Source organism: Diadema antillarum, unplaced genomic scaffold (assembly GCF_040938485.1).
Source record: "Diadema antillarum isolate AM-2024a unplaced genomic scaffold, OU_Dant_1.0 scf00000075, whole genome shotgun sequence".
Lineage (NCBI taxonomy): Eukaryota > Metazoa > Echinodermata > Echinoidea > Diadematoida > Diadematidae > Diadema > Diadema antillarum.
Window position 1 is genome coordinate 200833 of NW_027270964.1, and position 12159 is coordinate 212991.

General features: G+C 39.3%; 1 protein-coding gene across 1 annotated transcript in view; it reads right to left on the minus strand.

Moving 5' to 3' along the window:
- The window catches only part of LOC139717436 (dedicator of cytokinesis protein 7-like), a 51553-nt gene that overhangs the window by 21197 nt on the left and 18197 nt on the right, over positions 1-12159 (minus strand). The window contains exons 17-23 of the mRNA XM_071628933.1: positions 8367-8453; positions 6346-6562; positions 5390-5554; positions 4615-4889; positions 3057-3152; positions 2207-2347; positions 988-1101 (exon numbers count right to left, since the gene is read on the minus strand). Of these exons, the coding sequence (XP_071485034.1) occupies positions 988-1101; positions 2207-2347; positions 3057-3152; positions 4615-4889; positions 5390-5554; positions 6346-6562; positions 8367-8453 (1095 nt within the window). The remainder of the gene's footprint in view (positions 1-987; positions 1102-2206; positions 2348-3056; positions 3153-4614; positions 4890-5389; positions 5555-6345; positions 6563-8366; positions 8454-12159) is intronic.

A 12159-nucleotide genomic window follows, 5' to 3' on the forward strand; every position in this document is an offset into this window, starting at 1 on the left:
ACGGCGACTGATATGCCTCCGCCATAATGCATGGTTCTCCTAATAGGTCTATAGTACAATGTCTTGACAATGTGTGATGACAGTTTCACACAATTGGCAAAATATTAAAATGACAGGTTTGACACAAATGTGCTGAATGTTCACTTTCCTAGAACTAGGTTCAATTGGATGAATGATTAAAATGTCAGAGTGCAGGTATTTGGGGAACTGATGATTTTTACTTGACTTTTGACCCTTTTATAAGTTTATGCATTGAGTAATTTTCAAGGTATTGAGAGAAAGTATAATTTCAGTATCAAATGGGAAAATAGCATTATCTAAACCTGGCCTTTGACCTTTGACCTCACAGTTCCAAAGAGATTTACTGTTAGGTTGAACATGCATAAATATGTAAGTTTCATGATGATACCTTGAGTTACTTTTGAGATATGATGGAAAAAGTGCAATTCAGCACTTTCACTTGACCTTTGACCTTTTGGCAAGAAACTTCCCACAGAATATATATTGGGTAATACATGTATACATCAAGTTAAAAAAAAAAAAAAAAACCTTCAGGCATTGCATAAACATAAGGAAAGTAGTGATATTTTGAGTTGACCTTGACCTTTGACCCCCTGACCTTTGATCCATGACCCCCAACTTCCCTAGATAATCACTGCCCATTGGAACAAGCATATATACTAAGTTCCATGCAGATACCTTGAACCATTTGCGAGATATGGAGAAAAACATGAATTTTCAACCTTTTTTTTCACAAAATAACCTGTGACCTTTGACCTTTTACCTCGTGACCCTTAAATCCAAACAAAGTATTATCCCCCCAGGATATACCCTCATACCAAGTTTGATGTAAAACCTTTGTACTGTACGTACGGACGGACGTACACATGTACATACGGACGGACGGACGGACGGACGGACGGACGACCCGAAAACATAATGCCTCCGGCCACTTCGTTGGCGGAGGCATAAAAATGTTTACAGTACCTGCTTGACGTAGTTGTGGAGGAGCGTGAGCACAAAGCCTCGGTCCATGAGGGTCAGAAGATCCTGGATGAAGAAGGCTAGGCTGGCATTGAGGAGCTGGATTGCCTTTACCTCCTGGAAAATAAACATCCACAGAAAATGAGATCAAAAGGAGGCCAATCTTTAGACAGGAATCATCAACACCAACTCAGTTTGTAACTTTATCAAATGACAATGTAATCTAATTCATTTTCAGTCACAACAAACACTTGATGCATTTTCTTTCCTTCATATATTAATATTAATGATGTGTAATATGGTCTCCTTACTCCAGGATAGCCTCTTCAGTGTTGGCACTGTTCTACTGGTATAGTAGAGAGCCCTGCCATTACTATCACCCTAGCATTGCCAGGTACCCATTTACACACCTGGGTCGAGAGGGACATGATGGGTAAAATCATCTTGTCCAAGTACGTAAGTACTGGGCTGTATTCCACCTCGGGTCCTCTGACTGAAAGTCATGAGCCTTACCAACTATATTGCTAAAAGCCCCTTCCATTATCATCATCAATGATACATATGAGTATTCAATAAAAATGAATCACACACAAGACAAATGTTTATAACCAAATCTATTGCCAGTGCAACTAATTCACATCACACCCCCATTGAGCAGTACACTGTCACACTATTAAAAGAGTATGTCAGAGTACTTAAACAATGTTCTTGGCATTCTATAACAGAGTCAACATTACCATTTATAATTCATTCTATGTGTTGGTCAACTATACTACGGTATAACATTCTTTTTAGTATCCCCTTTGAATTGTAGTCAGACAACAAATGCTTCAAAAACTCTGTTAGTCTTCTTCAAAAGATTTTGAGGCAGATTTTTCTCAACTTCTGAAAGCAGTCAACCATAGTGTACTCGACATGTATGACAAGAAGATCAGTCACGAGCATCCAATTCCCAGCTCCAGAGGATGTGGTAACCAGGGAAGATTTGGTCCAAATGTATCAAGGTTGACTCGAAAATATGCGACCTGATCCTCATTGACTCATTGAGTTGCATGGAGAGCGAGTATTAGACACTCTACCTGCCTGCTTCCTACCCCAAAACCTGGGACACCCAAAGAGGATGTAATCTAAAATCAGGACCAGGATCAATCAAGACACCAAAGTGTGAAAGATAAATGCACTACATGTACTTGGAAGTTGTCATCTCTCAATTTTGACACACCTTGTTGTATCTCGCGATGATCTCTGTGGTCACCATGGTAACCACGGAGTTGATGTCGTTGCAGAAGCTGTCGGTGAATCTCATCTTGCGGTAGGAATCGAGTCTCTCGCAGTCTGCCAGGTGTTGTGCCATGCTCTTTACCTGGAAAACAAATATCATTTGTAGTTCGTGTTACCCATTTGTAAGCATGTCAGTTTCAAACACCTAGCCAGAAAGTACACATTTCAACTATCTTGGCATCTACAATGTATGCTATATAACATTGATTGGAGGTTCAGGGTAAGGGCTTAATACAATTCTATCAAGATGAAGAAATGAAATATTTGCTTCAGAAGAAAAAAGTGCACTACAGAAAGAATGGAAAAGACAACTGTTGTAACTAATGAATGGGCATTTTCAGAAAGACATTTTGAAACAAAATGTGCTTTGAAATAATTGTCATTTAAAAATTTTTCAGTACAGTTCTAACAAACTGATGCCACCTACCAGCTAGCCCTCATATAATGACGAGGTTTCTGTTTATCACTGTTTTATAAAAAATCACACCAGACCACCTGCAACCATTTCTGCTGAGTTCCTCACTGACATCTACATACACCATAAAAGAAAATGTGCACGAATGTTCACATGGTCTTGGAGTCATTTCAGTACCCCCTAACGACATCTAGTCAATCCATGCAATTACATCAACACATTTTCGACAGAGTGAATATATTTTTGAGATATTTGTCACAAACATAATGTGTCCTCAGTTTCAGAAGTGATTGGGGACACTAAATGTGGGACCTACATGTCCAATGGAGAAAATTCTCCATGTAAATGCACAACTCCTGACCATCGGTCAACTCACTATGAGTTCAAAGAAGAACCAGGCCCTGTTGAGAGCCTTTTCCTTGGCCTTGCCGTTGGACACCACAAACTGAAGGGTCAGCTCCTCATGAACCAGCTGTAATTGAAAACACAAACAGGTGGATATGAATGAAAGGAATTTATAACCAGCTGTAATTGAAAACACAAACAGGTGGATATGAATGAAAGGAATATATAACCAGCTGTAATTGAATACACAAACAGGTTGGCATGAATGAAAGAAATTTATATCCAGTTGTGATTGAAAACACAAACAGGAATATGTAAATGAAAGGAATTCATAACCAGCTGTAATTGAAAACACAAACAGGTGGATATGAATGAAAGCAATATATAACCAGCTGTAATTGAATACACAAACAGGTTGGTATGAATGAAAGGAATTTATATCCAGCTGTGATTGAAAACACAAACAGGAATATGTGAATGAAAGGAATTTAAAACCAGCTGTAATTGAAAACAAAAAAAGGTAGATATGAATGAAAAGAATTTATAACCAGCTCTACTTGAAACACAAACAGGTGGATATGAATGAAACAAATTCATAACCAGCTGTAATAGAAAACACAAACAGGTGGACATGAATGAAAGGAATTTATAACCAGCTGTAATTGAATACACAAACAGGTGGATATGAATGAAAGGAATTTATAACCAGCTGTAATAGAAAACACAAACAGGTGGACATGAATGAAAGGAATTTATAACCAGCTGTAATTGAATACACAAACAGGTGGATATGAATGGAAGGAATTTATAACCAGCTGTAAAAGAAAACACAAACAGGTGGACATGAATGAAAGTAATTTATAACCAGCTGTAATTGAATACACAAACAGGTGGATATGAATGAAAGGAATTTATAACCAGCTGTAATTGAATACACAAACAGGTGGACATGAATGAAAGGAATTTATAACCAGCTGTAATTGAATACACAAACAGGTGGACATGAATGAAAGGAATTAATAACCAGCTCTACTTGAAAACACAAACAGGTGGATATGAATGAAACGAATTCATAACCAGCTGTAATAGAAAAGACAAACAGGTGGACATGAATGAAAGGAATTTACAACGAGCTGTGTCTGAAGATGCAAACTACATGTGGATATGGATGATATGCACATCAAGATTGTTTTATGTCAAAGGAAAGATGGAAAGAGGTCATCTGTAGATATTTTTTGATAAAATGAATCAAAAAGCACTGAATGTCCTCCAAAATGACATAATACCTGGAGAAAAAAACAATTCTTTGAATAATCACAATTAAAGAATATGCGCTGGCATGTGCATGTGAAGGGTATGCCTATTTTATGTTTGTTTTTGGTCCATGGACTAAATTTAAACCATGGATTTGATTTAAACACCCTTTGGGAATAAAGACCATAATGTTTGGATGGGAAGTGAAGGACAGAAGGGGAAAATAATCTTATATCAGGTCTAAGTTTAATCAAATTTGTTTGAGTGCAGTACATTTCTCAGAGCAAACTTGAAAACAGAATGGAATTGCACTGACACAGCCAGTTAAATCTCACCTTTCTTGGAGGGACTCTCCCTCCGAGCCCGATCACGGGGACGTTGCCCATGCCGGTCACTGACCGGTTGGGCGACCGGGCCGACCCCTGCCGCTCGCTGCCGAAGCGGTTGTGCAGGATGGCATCCATGTCGTCCTCCGGCGAGGGGGGAATGCTGAGACTGGCACTGGAGTTCCTCAGGCTCGGCCGGTGCTTAAAGTTCAGGCTGTTGGACCGCGCCACGGTGCCGTAGTTACTGAAGTTCATGGATTGGGTGGGCGTGCCGGATGCTAATCCTGTGGTCAAGGCAAAGGAATCTGGGTTGAAACTTTCACCAGGAAGAAACGCTGCAGACTTTTCTACATAATTGATCTTGTTCGTGATTATCGATTGTCTTCATTGCATTATGATCTTTACCACCATTATTATCATCACCATTATCAACACCAAATCTTCAAAGTCATTTTCCATTCTATCAACACATTTATAACAATCATTTTATTTTTTTGACAATCACTTCCATAATTTATTGGTTTATCTCATGGCTTTACCAAATTCAATGCTCTATTGTAATATTGATTTGCAGCAATCTCAAGCTAACACATTTTCAACATGTGTAAATGCTTTACCACGGAAGATAATTGTGAATTTGTATCTTTTGAGGAAAGATCAAAGACAAACAAATTGATTTGGGAAGAAGCTTAGGGACTGTGGGGGGGGGGGGGAGGGGGGAGGTGGAGGGGAGGGGGTTATACATGTACATAACCAATACAGACTGAGGAGCCATGTGTCTTACCTGCTACCAGCGAATCATCATCAGCATCTGGGGGTCTGAAGACGTAGTGGACGAAAGACGCCAGGAGGGAGTTACGTCCATGATTGTCCAGTCGATTGTCCAGCAAGACGTGCAGGCGGTCAACGATATCCGCCATGGTCTCGAAGCAGACCTGACCCATGTTCACTGTCGTAGAATTAGATAATACTGTGATCAGACATGTTGCTGATGACTGTTGCTGATGACACCGCAACAGTGCATCGACTATGTCTACCAAAAGCATCTTGGTCACACCTCATAAATAACCATGACAAAATGAAGATTGGACATACTACCTATTGGCGATCTTTTCCATGACTGCGATCAATATGCTGAGGTCAAATGCATCAGTTCAACATAAGTTGTTTGATACAGGACATTAAAAATACTGGTATGAATCACTCACATCTGCTTGAATACTGCCAAATTATTTGACACTGCCAATTGAGATTTCAAAAGACAGCTTTGTATTCTTTTAATGACACCATTAAAGGGATGGTATAGTTTTGGTTGATATGGGACTTCAGGTTTCCAACTTTTCTTTGTGAGATAGTAAGAAACCACTATGAAATATGAAAGAGCATAAAATTCTCAGAAGAATTCAAAGTTAATTTGATGAAAATTGGTTTTGCAACGACCGAGATATCCAAACAAATTGATATCAACAAAAGGTGGGACCCACCTTTTATTACGATCGCTTTGTTTTATTTTGTTTTTGGACATCTCACCTATTTTAAAACCGATTTTCATCAAATAAACTTTGAATTCCTCTTAGATTTTGTATGATTTGATAAAGTAGTTTCCAAGTATCTTCCATAAAGTTAAAAGCTGAATCTTCTTCTCAACCTATACTATACCATCCCTCTAAGGTGGTCAATGTTCTAAGAGAGCATGAGATTTGGACGGGGGGAGGAAAAGAGATTCTTCGGTCCACTCACAGATGTAACCATTGATGATGGGCGCCTTGACCATCATCAGGATGATCTTGTCCATGACGATGTGGAGGAACTTGACCAGCGGCTCGGCCGTGGCGTGGCACAGGTTGCTGGTGCTGTTGACCAGCTCCGTCTCCATGTTCTGGTCCCCGATGGAGCGGGGGATGCTCCCTTGCTCCACGGCGTGACACAGGTTGAGGAAGCGGTCCACACAGGGATCCTGTGATGGGGTGGGTGGAAGGTGAGGGGGAGGGGAAGTGGGCAATTTTGGTAGAAGAATCCTTTGAAGACATTCTGTGTCACAAGACAAACTTACCAAGTAACTTACGTAAGTATCTGGGTCAACACAAAGATTATACCATGTTGGTTCCATGACACTTAACAAAAATCCTGAGATGGCTTTGCTGCTTGAGGTTCAACTTAACCTAGACGAAATGGATGGCAACTGGACATGGATAAAAGTAATATCTAAATTCACTCTAAATTTAAGGCATGCTTTAGTATACAAATGATGCACAGGATAGAGTGCGTTAGTGTAGGCGTAGTGCACTCGAGGGTATTTACAATTGTGAAACGTGCACGAGGCGAAGCCGAGTGCATGTTGCACTACATTGTAAATACCCGAGAGTGAGCTACGCCTACACTAACACCACGAAATAATCCTGTGCATCATTTGTTTTATAAAATGGGTCGAAAATTCGAAAACTAACATCATTTTTCAGCGTTTTTCACGTACCTTTGTGGGTCAAGACGTCCGAAGATGTTCGTCCCAAACTTTTACGCACGTCGCACTCGCGGAAGTCCCGCACATACAGTATAAGTATAATGGGGGGTTGGGTTTCCGGACACCCGCATGAAAACTTACTTATTTTACATAGAATATGCACCCTTTACCTTAAAGACTTGATATAGACTCCTCATATAGGCCTACTAGACAACATACTCTGAAAACGGCGTGAGAATTAACCTGCTCGTTAACCAAATCGTTGGATTTGCTCTTCAAAATGACTCCATGTACGCGTCCGGTCCCATAACGCTTGGTCTACTGTACTGTACAAAGTGTACGTATAGTACAGTATACGTACGTACGCCACATATGTTATGCACAAGGGAAGACAGGCCGGCCGGCCGGCAGCCCGAACTAGAAGTTGTTTACAGGATTGACAGCGCGTACGCGTATGCATGCAATTCATCAAAGGAGCCGCCGCGCGCACAGACGATCGGCAATCTACCATAGGATTACAGGCAGTGCAGTTGTACTGAAGTAAAGGAAGGTGTGTCTCATTTCAGCGCTTCCTATTGGCTACATTCTTGAACCCATTTTATAACACTTGCTAACATATGAAAGAACATAGGCCTACTGGTAGCTATTCATCATCCTGTACAGGTCATGTCAATATTGTACACATAAAGCCTTCATGAACGAATGCACATACCGTGTAGGCATTGCTTGCTGAGCACATTACTGGCATTTGATTATGATACCCAAAAAAAACTTGGCCCGAACATTAGGTAGGTACACTCTTTCATCTGCAAATATGCAACAATCACTCTTAAGGGCATTACAAAAGGGTCTGACATGATTGTGCTGTCAGTGTTCATTGGCGGTTGTTTCAAGGCACCTGTGCTGATCAGCATAGGAGGCACACCAGCGGATGTGCTGATGGGTGAAAGGAAAAAGAGTACTGTAAAAGTGGATATTTTCGCTCGACTACTTTTTCGCGCTCTGCCGGTTAAGACGAGTTTCGCATGTTTTTAATTCCACGGAATCAAGACATCAACTACTGGAACACATAGCAAGCGAAAATATTTGCGTGCTTTTATTTTCACGCTAGCTTTTGAAATGCGCGAAAATTTCAACATCGTGAAAACTTCCACTTTTACAGTAGTGGCTAAATTTCTACTGCAAAGAAGTAAGTCACAAGGCTCCAAAAAATTCTTGCTTGATTCACTTGTCAACCACAACTTTCTCCTAGGTGTTGTAGCTGTCATCACCCTCCCCCACTGAGTGTCACATGACTCACCTGAGGGTGAACGGATGAGGCTGCCTTGAGGGTAACGTTGAAGAGCTGTCGGTGTCCGTCTACCCACTTCATGCCAGGAAGCTGGACCTGGGGTAGAGTCAAGGAAGATGATTCGATCGTAACACATTCACTTACTGCTGTCATTCATCAGATGTATTTTAATAGGCCTACAATGAAGACAAGTCTAAAAAGAGGCGTGGCGAGAGCAGGAATGCAGACACATGTTAATTTGCTATTTCTATGATACTGCCATTGCAGTACATTGCATTGAATCAAGTATCACCATTAACATTTTTGTGTGAAGAGCATATATCTAATAAATCCTACCAACAACACTCTTGTTGAAACTACTTTTCCATATGGGATCCCTTTTTTCATTGATAATCTTATCTTTTATATTCTCTCTTCCGATTTTTTCTTCTTTTTATTGTTGTATGAAGGAGACAAGGAATAATTCCAAATTCTGCATCCTATTGGTGGCTATTCTGTCTTTGAATAATTGTACACATACTTGTACATTGCATAAGGCATATAAACATGAGTATATACATATAATCTAATTTTCACTTACAACAAGATAAAGAATATATACATCTCTCCTTTGTGACAACTAATTGTGGCAGAGAAAATACATTGTGTGGTTGTTTGCTGTAGGAACAGTGCCCTTGCTTTAGAGCAGCATCACTCCTCCCAACATTTGGTGCTAAAATGTTACAGTTCTGTGACAGTTTATGCATCAATGTATAAAGAGCGAACTAAAAAAAGAAAAGATTTTATCCATTTACATGCAACCCAGTAGTAAGAATAAAACCTTTAGGAGTACAGGTAAATGCGGCATAATTCATGAGATCATTTGAAGGTCATGGCAAAGAGAAAGATGAGAATACATGTGTTTGTGTGTTCATTTGTTTGTTTGTGTGTATGTATGTACACTGTGTATGTACACATCAAAACAACAACACACATGAAACTGTAAACAAAAAAAAAAACAACTCAGAAACAGAGCATATAGTCTGAAGAATGAGGAAAAGGTATCATGAGACTGAAGATTAGACATGAAATGGCGAGGGGGAAAACACACAAAAAAGAAACAGACAAATCATTAACGATTGTTAGCATTTCACATTTAACCCATGAAAAGCAGATAAAACAGAACAGGGTGATTACAAAAGGATGAATAGGAATGAAAAGACAGGAGCACATATGAATGCAGAAGGAGGGAGTAAAATGTCATGCTGAGCACAGAGAAAGACACACATATTTTGATGGCTCACATACATATATTTCTTTATATACTATACTTTGAAATATACTATATTTCTGTATATCAAATGGCCTACATAAATACAGTGATCGGTCATACAGCAATCATGTGACTAATGAAGCAAGGATCAAAACTGTTATATTGCCCACTGTGAGGTCGCGTAAATATAATTTGACCAGCTACTGACATGGGTAGAATGAAAAGAAATGCACCTTTAAGTACACATGTACAATTGTAACATAACAAATATTGTCTTGTCAATGGTTGTTATACAACACTTGACAGTCCCTTGGGAGATGTATTTTTTATGTTTGTATTTTTACAATACTATCTCTCAGTGCTGCGTGCTTTGGGAAAATATAATCTCTTGGGGTAATATAACTCTCACTGGAGTGTCAAGTGTTATATTACACCACTAAACTGGCAATATGGTAAGTGTTCAGGTTACAGGACATGGTGATGATATAGCTTTTCTCTACCATATCATAAATACACATTTTGTGGTGGTAAACATGTGGTTTATATGCTCTTCAAAAGGTACATGTATATACTGCTCCCATGACAACCACAAATACCAAATTGTAATATGATGTGCATGTGCATGTACATGTACATGTATTCTTTGTGGAGCTATAAACATACATTGCAGACCAACACAATGTCCTTGGATATGGAGGCTACTGAATTACAAGGCAGTTTCATGAAATTCCCCAAAGTTCAAAATGCAAAATGGTGATAATCATGTGTTATATAGTGGATGAGTAAAACAATCAACAACACACACAACCTAAAATCAAACCCATACCACATTGTCCACGGCATTCATGCTGTAAAACAATTTACTTCTCTTGTTTCCAGTACCAAAATTTATATCATGCAAGCATGGAAATCTACTCATCATGTTAGACTCTTATTCTACTTATCTGATCTAAAATATTTCTAAGAATGCTAGACAATGAAACATCAACCCCCGAGGCATTTTTATCTACTATATAGCTGGACTGGTATAACTTTGATGAAAATTGTAATATTTACATCAATATTTACTTTGGTAGCACTAACTTTAATGTTCATGGAAAAAAGGAACAAAATGTCCCAACATGAAATTTACATACACATGAGTATACATGTATAAGTCACGGGTACATAAACTCATCGTTGTGATATTACTACATGGACTGTCATGTAAACATTTGTTAAACTCGAGACAACAATCTACACACTTTTACATGTATCTATGAATTATGTGCATAATCTAAATTCTAAAGATTTTTTTTTTCTATTAAAAACAAAATTATGTCTGCTACAGGTTACCATTTAGATGCAATTTAGTCTTTCTCTGTGTTGTCTTTAAAAGAGATACATGTAAACTGATGGTAAACCAGGCGGCCAACTACTCTAAGACAGTTTGCAACTTGCTAGAGCAAAGTCACCTTGGATGAATGTTGTTCTGGACACTCAACATACAATCTTGCTCACTATTAAAGCAGGAGGTCACTACTAATGATCACAAATTTCCTGCACCCAGGTATCTGTACTGATAGAGAAAACTTTCACTTGTCAGGAGAACACACAAAAATGATTAAGCTTCAACTATCTTTTACTGTATATTTGACTGGAGGGAATCGTCCTGGCTTGAGAAAGTCCATAGTAGTAGTGGATGAAAGCTACATTGTAGCCATTCACATACAAAGGTTGGTTGAAGCTTCATTTTGTTGTTGTAAGGTGCCTTGTATGGTTTGGATCATTCTTCATGCTGGGTTCTATGGAAGCATGAAATATATGTTCAATATTGGGGTGGGGGTTGGAGGGGAACAAGAATGGGGGGAACAGGAGGGGGGAGGATCTGTTGGGTTTCCACATAACAGTGGTCATCATGCAGAGAATACCATCACAAGCCTGTACATCAGGCAATGTTTGACCACGATACACAAAGCTATGGAGAACTAATGTATATGAATATCAAAAACTGGGATGCTCTTCCATGGAGTTTGACCAGGGGACAGGAAGGGAAAGGGGAATGGTCAATGGGTAACCACTGGTCAGTTGCTTGAGATAAAAGGTAACATGATAATGTCTGACCACAATTACACGAAGCAAGGTAGAACTACAAATATTGTACATGTATATGACGAACTGGGAAGCTGCTCTGTGGAGCTTGACAGGGGAAGGGAAGGGACAGGGAATGGTCAAGGGGTAGTCACTGGTCAGTTGTTTTGCGATGAATAACCATTGAAGAATAGAATGTACTCACACTGTAAAGCTGCATGTATGTATGTATGGGGGCAGGGCAGATCCCATACAGGAGCAATGTGAGAAATCGGATTGAAGCGATGTGAAATGTGTCAAAGCAACATACAGAGGAATGCTGTCACAAATAACTTGCATCCTTCAAGTGTAGAACTAGGCTTTCCTCTTGCAAAACATCACTATCATGGCCGACTCAAGTCAACTTACATGTACAGCAGCAACCACTGCAATCTATACAGATACTTATAATTATTATTATTTTGTTTTTGCAAATATCTA